Source organism: Neoarius graeffei, chromosome 13 (assembly GCF_027579695.1).
Source record: "Neoarius graeffei isolate fNeoGra1 chromosome 13, fNeoGra1.pri, whole genome shotgun sequence".
Taxonomy (NCBI): Eukaryota; Metazoa; Chordata; class Actinopteri; order Siluriformes; family Ariidae; genus Neoarius; species Neoarius graeffei.
In genome coordinates, this window is record NC_083581.1 from 68,084,600 (window position 1) to 68,102,113 (window position 17,514).

Genomic DNA, 17,514 nt, shown 5'->3' on the forward strand with positions numbered 1-17,514 from the left:
TTATCCAGTGAGATTTTTTTTTGTTTGTTGTGTCTAGGCTGAGAAGAGTTTCGAGCTGCTCACTCATTGGTTAGGACTTCATTGCCGTGACAGAAGGCCATGGCAGTGTACGTTTATGTAGGAAGTGACAGATGAATCAACCAATCAGATTTTGATTTATAGTAGGCGGGACCAAAAATGTATCGCCCTCGGCCTACTCGAAGCCCAACGTGAGCTTAACTGCAAGTCGGCGCCATCAGAGCAGCAGTGAAGACCGCTTCCAGCCAGTGTAGCGTTCATCAGTAGTGTTCACGAATGCTAATAAAGTGGTCAAGCCAGTGCTATCGAGAGCTCCAGGCTAACAACCGATAAACTAAGATTTCTGTTTCCAGACTCTTCTTTCACGCTGCACACTCGCGACAGTATTTTTCACTCAGACTTAAGTATTCATTTCCCTGTGTAATTTACTTAGTTACTTTTAAATTCAGTATCGACAGCTACACATAACAGAGCGACCTGGCACCTTGCCGCTAATCCCTTGCAAAATCCTTTGCCCTGTTGCTTTTTTGGTGTCTGGCTCAGTTTTGGCTGAGCTCAAGTCCCAGCTCTAATAGACCTCTTGCAGTCATGTGACCGAATCCCGGCTGGAATGTAAACAGCCGCCATCTTGTCGGTCAACAACACAGCTGAATATTGTTGCACTCGTATACAAAATGGATCAATTTCAACCGACGGACTACACGGCTCATTTTTCTAATGAACAGATAGCTAGATATATGTCTAAAATAAACGACCTACAGATTAGTGACCCTTATCGATTACCGGACGTAGTTTTCACGACCGTGTCAGTGGATATTGAACTGCCAGGGGTGGAATACCCAGATGTGTATAATTACCTCATTAACTTTCCCTCGCTGTTCAGTGGTGAAGCACTGCGTGCTTATAAATCTCTGGACAGTTATCTCTACAGAAATTCAGGATTTGTCAGCCCCCCTCAGATGTGGCATCTTGTAAACAAGAAAATAACAATCCTCATTGGACGGGTAAGTCACTTAAGTATTGAGTACTAGTACTGATACCACATGGATATACTGGAATAAATACATGGCGAACCTGAGATGAAATGGTCACTGCACAGGCGCCAGTGATCGTTCTTTCCAGTCGGTACCCATGCCTTGCTGTTGTTGTTTGGATCGGCCCGGCTGATAGCAGCAATCCATTTTGCACGCCTGTCAGGGTCCCGTGGCAGCCTATGAAACTTTCTTCCCGATTTCTGACCTCTCCTGTTGTGGCATTTATATGCCATACAACTCTCCGGCATTGTGGCACGGTAATATTTGCAGATTTGGGTGAAAAACAACGAAAGTCAGTGTCGGTAAATTGCGATGGCGGAAATATGGCGTTTGACCGACAAGATGGCGTCTGTTTACAGTCTGGATCGGCTGTGACGTTACATGCAAGTGGACTATAGTAATGCTTCGCCACTGAAAATGAGCCATCCTCTTTTTTTTCCCCTCTTTTGTAGCTCTGTGGTCTCTAAGAAGGGCTACCTGAACTTCATGGAGCCGCGCTCGAACTCCTGGGTGAAACACTTTGTGGTAGTACGCCGCCCGTATGTCTTCATCTACAACAGTGACAAGGACCCAGTGGAGCGAGGTGTCCTGAACCTGTCCACTGCTCAGGTGGAGTACAGTGAGGATCAGCAGGCCATGCTCAAGGTAAACACTAAGCACTACCATCCTCTGAGCAGCACATAAAACGTGTCCAGAAAATGACATGAATTGATGAACCTCTTGTTAATATTTATCTCTTAGACTCCCAACACGTTTGCGGTGTGCACTAAGCACAGAGGGATTCTGCTCCAAGCCAACAATGATAAAGACATGAACGACTGGCTGTATGCTTTTAACCCGCTGCTAGCAGGAACAATAAGGTACTTCATTACGTTTGTGTAAAGCAGTTCTCAAGATAACAATATTTAAAAGTATTAAATTGGACTCAAGGCTGTATGTTTAATGTACAGTAAGCCCTCAGTATTCGCGGGGGTTAGGGACCGAACATGGCCGCGAATAAGTCAAAATCGCAAATACTTGTAACCCCCCCCGTAGTGACGAGCCACTGCCGCAAAAGTCTTCCCTTCCTTTAGCATATCGAGAAGTCCTACCTTCTCCTGCAGCGTCATTACCTTCTTCTGGCGCTTAGGTTCCTTGGCAGGAGCCTTAGAAGATGCAGAGCGTTTAGGAGCCATTGTAGGGCGTAAAAATTATTCAAAAATACCAAGAACGCACAACACGTGAACAAGTCTGAACTACGGGAACCGCGAGACTGTACTGTACAATGCGCTCATTCGTATCAGCCAATGAGCAGCAGCCCGCCATTCAAACTTCAGCCAATAGCGAGCGAGCATTCGGCTCCGAGAATGTACAGTAGCAGTGCGGAAACATTCGCAGTGCGTAAACGTTTGATATGTTCGCCGCAAATGACCGCGAATCGCTGAGATTTCCGCGAATGTATAGGAGATATGTTCTATATAAAATCCCGCGAATATGTGAATTCGCGAATACTGAACCGCGAATAGGCGGGGGTCTACTGTATGTCTAATTATATTAACACTCTTAATATGATTTGAAATGTGAATAAATCAAGCTTTCAATATTTGTTTCTGTCAAGACCTTAATTTTACCATTTGCATTTTGGGGTCTAGACATTAAAGGAGAACTGAAGGCAAATTTTTTTTTTTATCCTCAAAATTCTATTTCTCTAATTTTATTAAATATCGGAATGCATTTTTGATCGCTATTTTGTCGCTGCTATAGCAAGTTATGAGTGTTTGAAATATGCTCTGTAATAAATATATCAGTCCGTATGTCAAAGCGATGGCCGTAAACGAGATTCGTCGAGACCTGTGCGAGACATCGTAGGACGGAAGTAAAACATACAGCGGAAATCAGAGTGACCGACATCTGCCAACGTTGTCAAAAGACGCGCGCGCCCTCTTTCGAATGCTGACGTAATCAAGCCGGAAGTTTTGTTTGTTGTGATAGCAATCAGGAAAGTTTGAAAAAGTAGGCAGTAATCGTCATTTAAACTCGTTTTTGTGCAAGATTTCGTTTGGAAAACAGTTTTCAAAAATGGCGGCACTGACACCTGGCTGACACTTCACGTTTTGAAGTCTCGCACAAGTCTCGTGAAGATCACATGGATAAGCGACGCCTGCCGTGGACCAAATGAACTAAATTCAACACGGCTAAAAACCGAATAGGCCGATAAGTATAATATTTAATTGCAATTAGTTGCCAATACGAGTCACGATATAAGGTTACTAAAACCGAAAACGTCATTGAATAACACATTAAGAAATAAAGCAAGTTTAAAAATGACTTTAGTTCCCCTTTAAGCTTTTTCACCCCCGAGTATCAAAATCATATCAGATTATGTCTGGTATGATGTCTGTGTGTTATAGTATAGTAGTGCTCAGCTCTATTAACCCATCTCATCTCATTATCTCTAGCTGCTTTATCCTGTTCTACAGGGTCGCAGGCAAGCTGGAGCCTATCCCAGCTGACTACGGGCGAAAGGCGGGGTACACCCTGGACAAGTCGCCAGGTCATCACAGGGCTGACACATAGACACAGACAACCATTCACACTCACATTCACACCTACGCTCAATTTAGAGTCACCAGTTAACCTAACCTGCATGTCTTTGGACTGTGGGGGAAACCGGAGCACCCGGAGGAAACCCACGCGGACACGGGGAGAACATGCAAACTCCGCACAGAAAGGCCCTCGCCGGCCACGGGGCTCGAACCCGGACCTTCTTGCTGTGAGGCGACAGCGCTAACCACTACACCACCGTGCCGCCCACATTTCAGTTCTGTTTGATGTTTTAGTTGTTTTGATGGCAGGCCAGATGAGCGACTACATCCTTGACGTTCTGGTCTCCTTTTTTTCCGCAGGTCCAAACTGGCGAGAAGACGCTCCGCTTTGCTGAAAGACTAAACAAGCTTCTGAAGAGATCACGCTCCGTTTCTTCTCCCTAGCCTTCGAGTGTTAACACTTTATTAAAACTTTGTGATTCTTGATGGTTTTCTCTTCTATGTAGACCTGTGGCTTAAATCTTCTCTCCAGCAAATGAACTCTTGAGTTTCTGAACACCCACTTTCCCCTTTCCTCTCCCCCCCTCCCTCCTCCTTTCTCTTTCTCCTAACCTCTCGCTATTTTGTTCGTTTGGATCCTTTCTGTCTTTGTTTTCGTTCTCTGCCATAGCAGAGCCTTCTTCTAGTAGCATGTCGTAATAGTCTGTTTGTGTGTGCACGATTCTTCCGAGCAGTTTCTCTTCTGTATTTGAGTTATTACTCGTCTGTACCGATCGTCTTTATCAGTGTTATCTGTTGAGTCAGGTACGTTTTTTTTTTTTTTTTCTTCTTCTCCCGCATGGCCACAGCAGCAGTCCTCAGGAGATGAGCAGTTTGCTTACAAAGCCTCACAGAGTACCACTGAACATAGATAAACTACACTATATGATTATGATTATCTGAAAAGAACTATTTCTCTCATAGAAAATAATAGCTCAGTAGTTTTTACACTAGTGAGTAGATGTCCCAACACTGGAAGAGAAGGAGACGTACCATATAAAGGGCCAGGGCATGAATTTTAAACGTATGACTAAATCTGGGACTAAATGAGTATTACTGTGGACCTGGACAGAGAATGTGGACGGATTTTAGTTTTTGTGCTCCAGCACAGTGCGTTTGCTTCGCATTAATTTAATTCCGTGTAGTAAAAGGATAACACGCGTCTGTTTGTAAAAGCGCATTACTATGTAGAACAAGAGGAGGATGGATGAAAGAGAACACTCTTTCCGTGACGTTTATGCAGTTCATCTTGATCAGAAAACCTGTCGAAAAGAAGTCACAGAAAAGAAGAAAGCGATTCCGATGTGATGAATGAGATGAAGGTCATCTGTAAATACTTTTAAGGATTCCTGCACTTTCATGCTAGTCATTCTGAAACAAGAGACATTCCTTCCGTGCTGTTGTTCACGCGATCTTTTATTTATTACGAAATCACAGCAGTTATTTAGCCAGGAGGGTTTGATATCCGCAGGCCTGTCACGATTTGATATTGGAGCTTGGTTAAATAATGATCCAGTGGTCAGTGGTGGTGAACCAGCCTCTTGGCTCTCCATCAGAAAACGCTCCATGATCATGTTGAACCTGAATCTATGAATTTAACCTTAACTAATTATTGTACTCATTTATCTTAACTTATTATTTCTAATGCTGCTTGTTTTATATCTCATTAACTTGAATTTGAATTTGAAGCAGGTTGTTGGAAGAAGGGCTTTTTTTTTTTTCTTCTTTTTTTAAATCCAGCCGATAGTTTTGCACAATGACACAAACACAAGTGGATCACTGAAGTAGATTTGGTCCGACACTGTCTGTTTGTTCGTTTGAAGGGTTAATTATTTTGCAGTGTGATGCATAGAAAAGGGATAGAATACCTGCTCATGCTTTTGAATTTATCACGAAAAGATTTGCTCTGTTAATGTTTGATGCAGTTCGCATTTGAGACATAACTGATCGATTCGTCTTTCACGCTTTCACTTTGCCTTGCATTAAGCTGGACAGTTTTGACAAGGAGATATATGTGACCTGGCACACAGAAAGCCTCTGGCCAGCCAACCAGGAGGTTGTGTGCTTCATGTACTCTACGTAAAGCTAATGCGGCTTAGTGTAAGGCCTGGATTTCAAATGAAGCCAAGTCAAAATCCTGAACGCTCATGACTCCTGTAGTCTTAAGGTCATGCGAAAGCTTTCCGATAACAAACTAAAATGGCCGACGGTCCTGTTCTGAAGTCGGGCAGCCTGAGAAACAGAAACGACGACGTGATGATGGGGGGGGGGACGTGTTTAAAGTGTTATCTGGACATATATTTATTTCTTATGACACATTTTTAAAGAGCAAGGGTGCTGTCATGCCATCGTTTCATCATAATGTCAATATTGAAGGAAAATGTGGTCATGAATTCCAAAAACATGAGCAAGTTGCGTAATCTTGACGGAGCAAAGAGTTTCTCTTGTGAGAGACTTTAACTGCATAGACTTAGACAAGCATCATCTGGGATTTTTTTTTTTTTTTTTGCAGTGTATATATTAATTTGCAGTTCTTTGCACATTTAAGAGGTGATGACTAACAGATCAAATAAAACCTGAAGTGGATTTCTAGCGTTTACTCAAATATGAACAAGATAGGATAAAATCAGATCACATAACGTGATGTGTTAGTTAGAAGTGTATTTTTGAATGTACCTCTGCGATGTCACTGAGAAATATTCACTAATTGCATTGATGTAAGAGCAAAACGGAAACCTTTTTTCTTTTTTTAACTGTCAGCTTGAGTCATTCTAGTGCTGCCTGTTGATTTCATTTGGTTGCGCCACTCCAACAAATCCACCCAGTTTAAGTTCAGGTGTGTACCTCAGAGTTATGATGATGTGGGGAGGGATACTGTTTAGATTTATTTTCTAATATCAGGGACTATATTTTTAGAGGTATTAATCATTACTCATGCTTATACCATTTAATCTTTGTTTCTCAGTCATTGTATTGCCTTCCGAACCACTCTGGTATACACGCCCTCTCAGAGGTCTCCTTTTATTAACCTCCCACTCGTTTTGTTGAAAGACGACAAGCTAAACCAAGGCGTTAACACTGTACATTATTTGTCAGATTGGCTTCATTTTCATACTTATTTTGTAAATATTACATGTTGTATGGAGCTTGAATTAAAATGTAAATATGTCTCCTGTATTTGTAATACTTATAATCCATTCGCTGTATAGCCTAGATGTGTAATGCAGATATCTTAATTCTGTGTATGGTAATCTTGCACCATTGATCTGTTTAGTGAATGAGGTAACAATAAAGTCCATCCAGTGCATTAGCAGAGAAACTTCACACGTCTCTTTCTTTTAAAGCTTCATCGATCAAATAGCTACTTGAATATACGGGATCGTTTTGCTTGTTGGACTAAATCACATTCACTGTAGTAGTTGACGACATGTCTTTTCTGTAGTTTTCTGCTTTTATGGCTGAGGACTACAGTTGACTTGCTAACTTTAGGGCTGCAGTTGTCATGAACAGTTTTGCACTCAAGTTTCCATCAATGAACAGTTTATAACATCAACGAAACTGTCTTCATGTTAAAACTGTTAATGTTATAGTCATGCTGTCTGTTGTTGCCCAAATGAGGATGGGTTCCCTTTTGAGTCTGGTTCCTCTCGAGGTTTCTTCTTCATGTCGTCTGAGGGAGTTTTTCCTCGCCACCGTCGCCACAGGCTTGCTCATTGGGGATAGATTAGGGACAAAATTAGCTCATGTTTGAAGTCGTTCAAATTCTGTAAAGCTGCTTTACGACAATGTTTATTGCTAAAAGCGCTATACAAATAAACTTGACTTGACGTCTTTTCTGTAGTTAAAGCAAATCTGCTTCAGGCTTTTTATTTATGTGGCATCTAAACACGTTTTATTTAACAGCCATGCACAGGCAACAAATTAAATTTCCAGCTTCAACGCTTTGACAATACTTAAGTGTGGTCAGTCATGGCCTGAAGGTTAAAGAAGCAGCCTGGGGCTCAAAGGGTCACCAGTTCAATTCCCAGAAAAAAAACATGAGGGGAGTTGATTGAATGAACAGCACTTTCCCGTCCATCTGTATCATGGCTGAAGTGTCTTTGAGCAAGACACCTAACCCCAAACTGCTCCCCGGGCACTGTAGCATAGCTGCCCACTGCTCTGGGTATTTGTGTGTGTGTGTGTGTGTGTGTGTGTGTGTGTGTGTGTGTGTGTGTGTGTGTGTGTGTGTATTCGTGTGTTCACTGCTTCAGATGAGTTAAATGCAAAGGAGGAATTTCACTGTGCTTGAGTATATGTGTGACGAATAAAGGCTTCTTCTTCTTAATCTGTTTCCAAAATCCCTCACTCTATAGGGCACCATATAGTGGGGACGCCATTTTGTAGTGCTGTCCGAAACCTTAGCGAGGATTATTTACACCCTGTATAGTGCACTCAAAGTATCCCACAATGCATCACGAAAAGTAGTGTATAATGATGGTCATGAACCAAAGCGATATATCCCATCATGCATTGCGGTCGTGCTGAAAGAAATCAAATCAAAAGCCTCAAATTTGATTTAATAAAAGGCAGCGACAAAGAAGAAAGTATTCAGCCTTGATTTCAAAAGAACTGAAAGATGCAGGCACTTTGTATTGATTAATGTGGGAAATACGCTCAGTATAATATGGATTCATCACAAAAATGCATGCATGTGCTTATTATTTTGAAACCCACCAGCCGACTGATCTGGCATGTTTTAATTGTGCGACAGGAATGATGTCAATACCAGCGCGATGGACAAGTGTCCTAAAGTGTTTTTTTTTTCTTCATTTTACCAATGAGCTCACTATATAGTCCTCTATAAAGTAATTCCCTCTATAGGGAGTAGTGAACGAGTGAGTGATTTCGGACACGGCACGAAGAAAGGAAATAAATCAGGGTAATAAATGTGTAAAATATATAAATGTTTTACACATTTAAACATCAATTTATACTTTTTACCAGTCCTTAAAACTTACTCATGTGGACAAGTTGGTGCCCCAACTGAAATCGTCGATTCTGAAACCGAGCGCGCGCAGCATGGAAGCGTGTTGTAATGTAATAATAGATGACGGATGTGTTGTAGCGTCTGAAAACAACGTACCTTATAAAAACTGGGAACTGGGTTTATTGTAACAGTAACTGTTCAAGTGTACTTTTTCATGGAAATGTTCATGTCCTTTTGCTACACCCTTCATGTCATGAGGTAAGCCTGTCTGCTTATTGATAGCGGACTATAAATAGTGTAAACAGTATTATTTATAGTGGCATATGCAAAGATTTTTCTCAGGAATTCTTGGTTAACAATTTTGCCTTTCTAAAATGGTTCTACATCGAACCAGTTGGGAACTGAAAACACCCTGTTCCCCAGAGAACCAACAAGACGAAACCTTTATAAAGTAATAAATGAGAACACTAAGCTGTTTACGTCAAGTTCACTTAATTGTCGAACCTCACAGTTGACGAGGGCCTTTCTGTGTGTAGTTTGCATGTTCTCCTTGTGTCTGTATGGGTTTCCTCCGGGTGCACTGGTTTCCTCCACAGTTCAAATACCTAGCCACTGGGCAGGCTTGTAGTACTCAAGTCCGACTCATGCCCTAATTTTAAGGACTCGTGACTTGACTTGGACTTGAGCACTGATGACTCGGACTCGTAAATTGGAGACGAGGACTCGGATTTTTTTCTTTATTTTTTGTAGCATGCCATACTAAATTGGCATAAGAGATTTATATCTACATTAATTTTTATACTAATTTTGTGCAAGAGAACCACATTCACCTGTTCATACATCATGTTCAGGAACAAACTAACGTTAATGGCGCTAAAATGCCTGGAGAGACGCCCCTAGGATTGTCCGAATTGCTTATACAGACTTCTAGTGCAGTGGGGAAAAATGCACTGTGATGTGTTCCATATATAGAAGAACTATCGAGGAGACGACGGGGACAACCTCGAACTTCAATCGTCATTTGGTAGGACTCCACCCAGAGAAGGAAGTGACATGCTATGTTCATTGCTCTATTGATAGTGGGCGGGGCTTGCTTGCTGAGCGATGAACTAGCTAGTGTTAACCCTCTCTCATGTTATTTGCCCTGTCGATAGTGGGCGGGGCTTGCTGAGCGATGAACAAGCTTTTTATCTGTAGCCTGTTAACTAAAATGGGGCCGTCGAGCACTAACGTTAGTCCAACACAGTAGCAAAGACTGTTTCACATAAAGGCAGCAACAGCCACCGTCAAATGGTGTGGTTGGAGTCTTGTTCTTGGACTCGACTTGAAATTTTCTTTCATGACTTGGACTCGAGACTGGACTCGGACTCTAGGTTTAGTGACTCGACTACAACACTGCCACTGGGGTTGCACAAGCCAGTGCATACTTGGCGCCGGTTCCAAGCCTGGATAGATTTGAAGGCCCAGTGTGAGATTAGCATGAGCTAAACTGGTTATTAACCTTCTGAAATTAAAGTCTGATATGTTTCCAGAATAAAGTGTATATGAGAAATCATGAAATTCATATGCTACAGTAGCACACCTGTATGGTTAACATGAAGTGCATACAACAAACACAGGGATGATGTACATTACCGTTCAAAAGTTTGGGGTCACTTTGAAATGTCCTTATTTTTGAAAGAAAAGCACTGTTCTTTTCAATGAAGATCACTTTAAACTAATCAGAAATCCACTCTATACATTGCTAATGTGGTAAATGACTATTCTAGCTGCAAATGTCTGGTTTTTGGTGCAATATCTCCATAGGTGTATAGAGGCCCATTTCCAGCAACTATCACTCCAGTGTTCTAATGGTACAATGTGTTTGCTCATTGCCTCAGAAGGCTAATGGATGATTAGAAAACCCTTGTACAATCATGTTAGCACAGCTGAAAACAGTTGAGCTCTTTAGAGAAGCTATAAAACGGACCTTCCTTTGAGCAGATTGAGTTTCTGGAGCATCACATTTGTGGGGTCGATTAAATGCTCAAAATGGCCAGAAAAATGTCTTGACTATATTTTCTATTCATTTTACAACTTATGGTGGTAAATAAAAGTGTGACTTTTCATGGAAAACACAAAATTGTCTGGGTGACCCCGAACTTTTGAATGGTAGTGTACAAGACAACAACAAATGGAGAGAGTTCACAGAAGTGGAAGAAAAACACAATACACTAGTTGCACAATACTTTCATGTGGGATGAATAGTGGAAATCTGGTGCAAGTTAATATTCTTTTAAGAAAAGAAGGGGCGGGGCAACGTACCGTACATGGCTTCTGTCACTATTTCTGGGTTTCAGTCATTTGTCTTTTCTTAGCAGTTTTACCAGAAGTGAAATAGCTGTTGGTCTAAACAGCTGCCGTAATGCAAACAACTAGTGATAACTTATCAGAGTACGCTCGTAATCTAAAAGCCACTGCTCACTTTAGATATATTCAGAAGATTGCTATGTGCAATGGAATCGACCCCTACAATGTGGGAAGGAAGGATTTGTCATACGATCTCGAAAACTACCCTTCAGTCGAATTCCCTGACATCTCAAACTACAGTGGCGCTTGAAAGTTTGTGAACCCTTTAGAATTTTCTATATTTCTGCATAAATATGACCTAAAACATCATCAGATTTTCACACAAGTCCTAAAAGTAGATAAAGAGAACCCAGTTAAACAAATGAGATAAAAATGTTATACTTGGTCATTTATTTATTGAGGAAAATGATCCAATATTACATATCTGTGAGTGGCAAAAGTATGTGAACCTCTAGGATTAGCAGTTAATTTGAAGGTGAAATTAGAGTCAGGTGTTTTCAATCGATGGGATGACAATCAGGTGTGAGTGGGCACCCTGTTTTATTTAAAGAACAGAGATCTATCAAAGTCTGATCTTCACAACACATGTTTGGGGAAGTGTATCATGGCACGAACAAAAGAGATTTCTGAGGACCTCAGAAAAAGCGTTGTTGATGCTCATCAGGCTGGAAAAGGTTACAAAACCATCTCTAAAGAGTTTGGACTCCACCAATCCACAATCAGACAGAGTGTGTACAAATGGAGGAAATTCAAGACCATTGTTACCCTCCCCAGGAGTGGTTGACCAACAAAGATCACTCCAAGAGCAAGGCGTGTAATAGTTGGCAAGGTCACAAAGGACCGCACGGTAACTTCTAAGCAACTGAAGGCCTCTCTCACATTGGCTAATGTTAATGTTCATGAGTCCACCATCAGGAGAACACTGAACAACAATGGTCTGCATGGCAGGGTTGCAAGGAGAAATCCAGTGCTCTCCAAAAAGAACATTGCTGCTCATCTGGTTTGCTAAAGATCACATGGACAAGCCAGAAGGCTATTGGAAAAATGTTTTGTGGATGGATGAGACCAAACTAGAACTTTTTGGTTTAAATGAGGAGTGTTATGTTTGGAGAAAGGAAAACACTGCATTCCAGCATAAGAACCTTATCCCATCTGTGAAACATGGTGGTGGTAGTATCATGGTTTGGGCCTGTTTTGCTGCATCTGGGTCAGGGCGGCTTACCATCATTGATGGAACAATGAATTCTGAATTATACCAGCAAATTCTAAAGGAAAATGTCAGGACATCTGTCCATGAACTGAATCTCAAGAAAAGGTGGGTCATGCAGCAAGACAATGACCCTAAGCACACAAGTCATTCTACCAAAAATGGTTAAAGAAGAATAAAGGTAATGTTTTGGAATGGCCAAGTCAAAGTCCTGACCTTAATCCAATGGAAATGTTGTGGAAGGACCTGAAGCGAGCAGTTCATGTGAGGAAACCCACCAACATCCCAGAGTTGAAGCTGTTCTGTATGGAGGACTGGGCTAAAATTCCTCCAAGCCGGTGTGCAGGACTGATCAACAGTTACCAGAAATGTGTAGTTGCAATTATTGCTGTACAAGGGGGTCACACCAGAGACTGAAAGCAAAGGTTCACATACTTTTGCCACTCACAGATATGTAATATTGGATCATTTTCCTCAATAAATAAATGACCAAGTATAATATTTTTGTCTCATTTGTTTAACTGGGTTCTCTTTATCTACTTTTAGGCCTTGTGTGAAAATCTGATGATGTTTTAGGTCATATTTACGCAGAAATATAGAAAATTCTAAAGGGTTCACAAACTTTCAAGCACCACTGTATCTGGTGTTGCAGACGTCCTTCTACACCGCAAAACAGATGAAAGCGTGGAAGAGTATGGAGGCTTACAACTGGCTGAGTAAAGAACCTCGGTATCAAGTCGCTGCCCAATTAATCTTGTATTGTTTTTGCCTGTGTAAGAATTTTTTTTTTTTTTTTAAGTTTTTCGTTCGCATCTTTACAACAAAGCGCTGCAAGTTGAAGTGTAAACAAACAACAGTTCACTTGATTCTCACTTGTATTGACTCTTATCTCTCAGCTAAATCATTCACAAAGATCATCAGAAACCCCTTTAAAGACCTGGATCTTAGTTAAACAAGACGGAGAAGTGATCACGGCGCATTGTAACTGAATGGCTGGGGAAGAATTTTGTCGCGACCTTCATGCATATGGACGGAGTGAGGAGTAAACAAAGAAACAGCTGGGGACTTGAGCACTCATCTCATCTCATTACCTCTAGCCGCTTTATCCTGTTCTACAGGGTCGCAGGCAAGCTGGAGCCTATCCCAGGTGACTACGGGCGAAAGGCGGGGTACACCCTGGACAAGTCGCCAGGTCATCACAGGGCTGACACATAGACACAGACAACCATTCACACTCACATTCACACCTACGGTCAATTTAGAGTCACCAGTTAACCTAACCTGCATGTCTTTGGACTGTGGGAGAAACCGGAGCACCCGGAGGAAACCCACGGGGAGAACATGCAAACTCCGCACAGAAAGGCCCTCGCCGGCCACGGGGCTCGAACCTGGACCTTCTTGCTGTGAGGCGACAGCGCTAACCACTACACCACCGTGCCGCCGACTTTAGCGCTTCGTGACTAAAAAAAAAAAAAAGTACCGTAAAATAACGACACACAGCAAGAAAAGTACTTGGAAAACACTAACGACGAAGTGATCACTGCAAACTCAACTCGGCCCCCTTCGATTTCAGTCAGAAGTTCAAAGGCCACCTTTCTCGACATCTTTTTGTGAAATCCTGTGTTTGTTCACCCTTTTTTATGAGTTCATGGGGAACCCTGAAGAAACTTTTATCAGTTTCACGGTTTGATCGATTCGAACAACCTAAAACAACGCAAGCGTAAGGCATTTTTCATGCGAATAATGCAGCTTCTCCGTACAAACCCTTTGTCAACTGAGCTTTGCTTGACCACCAGCTAGAGTTTTGAATAACTAATGAGGCGGATGTGACGTCACGTGAAACCCAAGAATTTATTCGAAGTACAAGTCTTGAGATTCATGTTTGCAAATTCTTTGTCAAGCTTGCAACTTTTCTTTTCTCTTTTTATACCCAATAAAATAGGGTGACCAGACGTCCCGGTTTTACCGGGACAGTCCCGATTTGGGGTTGTGTGTCTCGAGTCCCGACAAAAGTCTGTCGGGACACGGATATGTCCCGGTTTTCGCCACTCACGACGTTTGCGACTGAGCAGCGTGGGAATCATTAGCGGAGAAATGTCTGCATTTACTATTTTGATGAATTGACACGAATCGCAAACTTTCCTGGTTACTGCCCCCTGGCCCTGTGGCATGGGTGTTTATTTAGCCACATTATTCCAGACAACAGAACGTGTTGCCATGCAACAATAAAATAAACATTAACTGGCGCGAATGTTCTTTGTCTAGCAGCTAGCAGCAGTATGCCGCAGCAATTATGCCGAAAAGAAAATGTACCTTTTCCAAAGATTTACAGGGCACCTACCCCTTCCTCCGAGAGGCGCAGAACAATGCGCACGAAGCCTACTGCACACACTGTAAGTGTCCCTTCTCCGTAGCCCACGGTGGTAACGCCGATATACAGGATCACAATATACGTAGGCTAATGCATTTTGTTTAGGGTGGGTGGATTGACAGTCGCCTTAGCTTTGTTCTTGTACTGAGTTAGGTAGCCTATGTTGCAAATGCTATGTGCTCCTGTGGGGGCTTTCCTCGGGCTGTCGCCCCTCTCCTCCTTTATTGCTGTTTTGTTTGAGTGTATATTCTCAAATCACTTGTCTCTTTTTTGTTTCTGTTTAACACACCATTCTTACAGTTTGGCCATATTGCTGTGTTGAACAGCTTGTTGCACCTTCCATTAAAGTGTTCACTTTTGTACACATCATCTTGCTTTATTCATTCAGTTGTGGGAAATGGTTAGTAAGGTTGATTCTGACCTAGGCTATGTTGAGGTCACATATCTACTTTTTAAGTTCATGCTATCATACATGTCAACCTATACGGAATGTCTGTATTTTATACGGATTTGATTCAATAAACGTAGTATACGGGCATACAAATAGTTATACGGATTCTTTAAAAAAAACTTCAATATTTATTTAGAGCTATAATCAATTCACACGATGATAAAAGAGCGCATAACATTTACAAACGTACTGTACACCACAGACAGCACAAACAGCCAGTAAAGAGTCTTATGAAATCGCGTGTTATCTTGTGGTAGCGAGACTTCGTTCCACTTTTGATCATGCGCACACCGCATTGCGAGAATCCCGGCAACCGGGAAGTAACATTTTGTTTGAAACGCATATTTCCACCTGAGCGACTTTCAGTAGCGACTGAAAAGATTCTGAATGGGCGCTCCGGCAAGATCAACACAGACACTTGCTGTGACATGCAGCCTCGTGAGGTATTGGTGCAGACTGCTAAAAAAGCTGTCATGGAGTACAATTCAGAACATTAGAGTGACACTTTGTGTTTTTGTCGAACATTGGAGCTTTGTATTCATTCTGAAGGTTTACTGTTATTAATATTGAATAAAAAGTAACTTGGATATAGCATTGTTAATTATCATTCAAATTTTAGGTAAATTATTTAAATTTGCATCTTGTAAGGATTTTATAAGGGAAATACGGATTTTGGAGGTTGGTTATACAGGTTTGATTGACCAAAGGTTGGCGCGCAAAAGTGTCCCGGTTTCACACTAGGGCATACCCGTCAACCCTCCCGTTTTTCCCGGGAAATCCCTTATTTTGACTTATTTCCCGCTGTCTTCCCGTTTTTTTATTTTCCCGAAAATATACCGTATTTTCACAATATAAAAAAAGTCGGTAGGTCCAGAATTCATGATGCGCCTCTGACAGGAGTTTACAGCAGGAAGTCGGGCCATGAATTCACGTCCCCGCCCTCTCAGGCATCAGTAATTACATAACTATGTCCGGAGGCGAGGCTGAACAAGTGATTAGGTCCAGTGTTGCCAGATTGGGCGGTTTCAAATTCATTTTGGCGGGTTTTGAACATATTTTGGGCTGGAAAACGTCAGCGGTATCTGGCAACACTGATTAGGTCTGAGGTGAAGATGGCGATGCTAATAGCTAAGAAAAACATTAGCCTCTCTTTCTTTGATGATTTCAACAAGTGCGTGGCTGGAATGTTCCCAGACTCTTCCATCGCAAAGAAATTTTCCATGGGGAAAACGAAAGCCTCCCAAATAATCAAAGGTAAGCTACACATGTTTACATTAAGTATGTCCTGGCTAAGATCTCATAAATAGCCTAGTGTAAACTAATTGGTGTATTAACTGTTTTATCCACTCATTGTCTATTTTATTTTCTATCTGAAACTTACCCATTTTAAATCACTTTTGGTTTAATATCTTATATTACTCTCTTTATTACATCTAGTTTCTCTTTATTACATCTATCTATCTATCTATCTATCTATCTATCTATCTATCTATCTATCTATCTATCTATCTATCTATCTTCTCATCTCATTATCTCTAGCCGCTTTATCCTGTTCTACAGGGTCGCAGGCAAGCTGGAGCCTATCCCAGCTGACTACGGGCGAAAGGCGGGGTACACCCTGGACAAGTCGCCAGGTCATCACAGGGCTGACACATAGACACAGACAACCATTCACACTCACATTCACACCTACGGTCAATTTAGAGTCACCAGTTAACCTAACCTGCATGTCTTTGGACTGTGGGGGAAACCGGAGCACCCGGAGGAAACCCACGCGGACACGGGGAGAACATGCAAACTCCGCACAGAAAGGCCCTCGCCGGCCACGGGGCTTGGACCTTCTTGCTGTGAGACGACAGCGCTAACCACTACACCACCGTGCCGCCCATCTATCTATCTATCTATCTATCTATCTATCTATCTATCTATCTATCTATCTATCTATCTATCTAGTGTTCCGAGGCCATGACTATGGTAAAACCATAATAAATTGCAATGGAATTGAATTTATTGACTGGTTATATAATGACCTTTCTTATTTTAACATAAGATACGTATTTTAGCCCTTAATTTGGGAAATAACTGGTACCACTGAAAGCAAATAAAAATAAATGTATAGCTATAAACCATAAGCATATTGAGTTTGGGTCTTGGCTGTCACCAACATGCACCAGAGTACAGGAAATCACAAATACTAGATAGAAAATTGCCCCCCATTCAACTACACACCCACTTTTGGTGAAGGGTATGACTTTCCGAAATTTTCCCTTATTTTGAGTTAAAAATCTGGGAAATATCCCTTTTTTTCAAACCTCAAAGTTGACAGGTATGCACTAGGGAAATCTGGTCACCCTACAATAAAACTTTTCCAAGTATTGGGACCGGTATTCTAGCCTTCATATATATATATATATATATATATATATATATATATATATATATATATATATATATATATTTTTTTTTTTTTTTTTTTGATAGAAAAGAAAATCAATCGTGTCACTCATGAGGAGCGTGGCCGCGAGTTTCAGCCAATCAGCGGCATTCTTTC

The 17,514-nt window shown here is 41.6% G+C and overlaps 1 protein-coding gene across 4 annotated transcripts in view; it reads left to right on the forward strand.

The window, feature by feature from the left end:
• The window catches only part of kif1b (kinesin family member 1B), a 286,078-nt gene that overhangs the window by 240,407 nt on the left and 28,157 nt on the right, over nt 1-17,514 (forward strand). For 3 of the 4 annotated variants that reach the window (XM_060938398.1, XM_060938399.1, XM_060938400.1), the window contains 3 exons: nt 1,505-1,697; nt 1,794-1,912; nt 3,938-7,467. In XM_060938398.1, the coding sequence (XP_060794381.1) occupies nt 1,505-1,697; nt 1,794-1,912; nt 3,938-3,980 (355 nt within the window). In that variant the 3' untranslated portion in view covers nt 3,981-7,467. Of the gene's footprint in view, nt 1-1,504; nt 1,698-1,793; nt 1,913-3,937; nt 7,468-17,514 lie in introns of those variants that run through there. The other variant, XM_060938404.1, reaches the window with a different exon arrangement.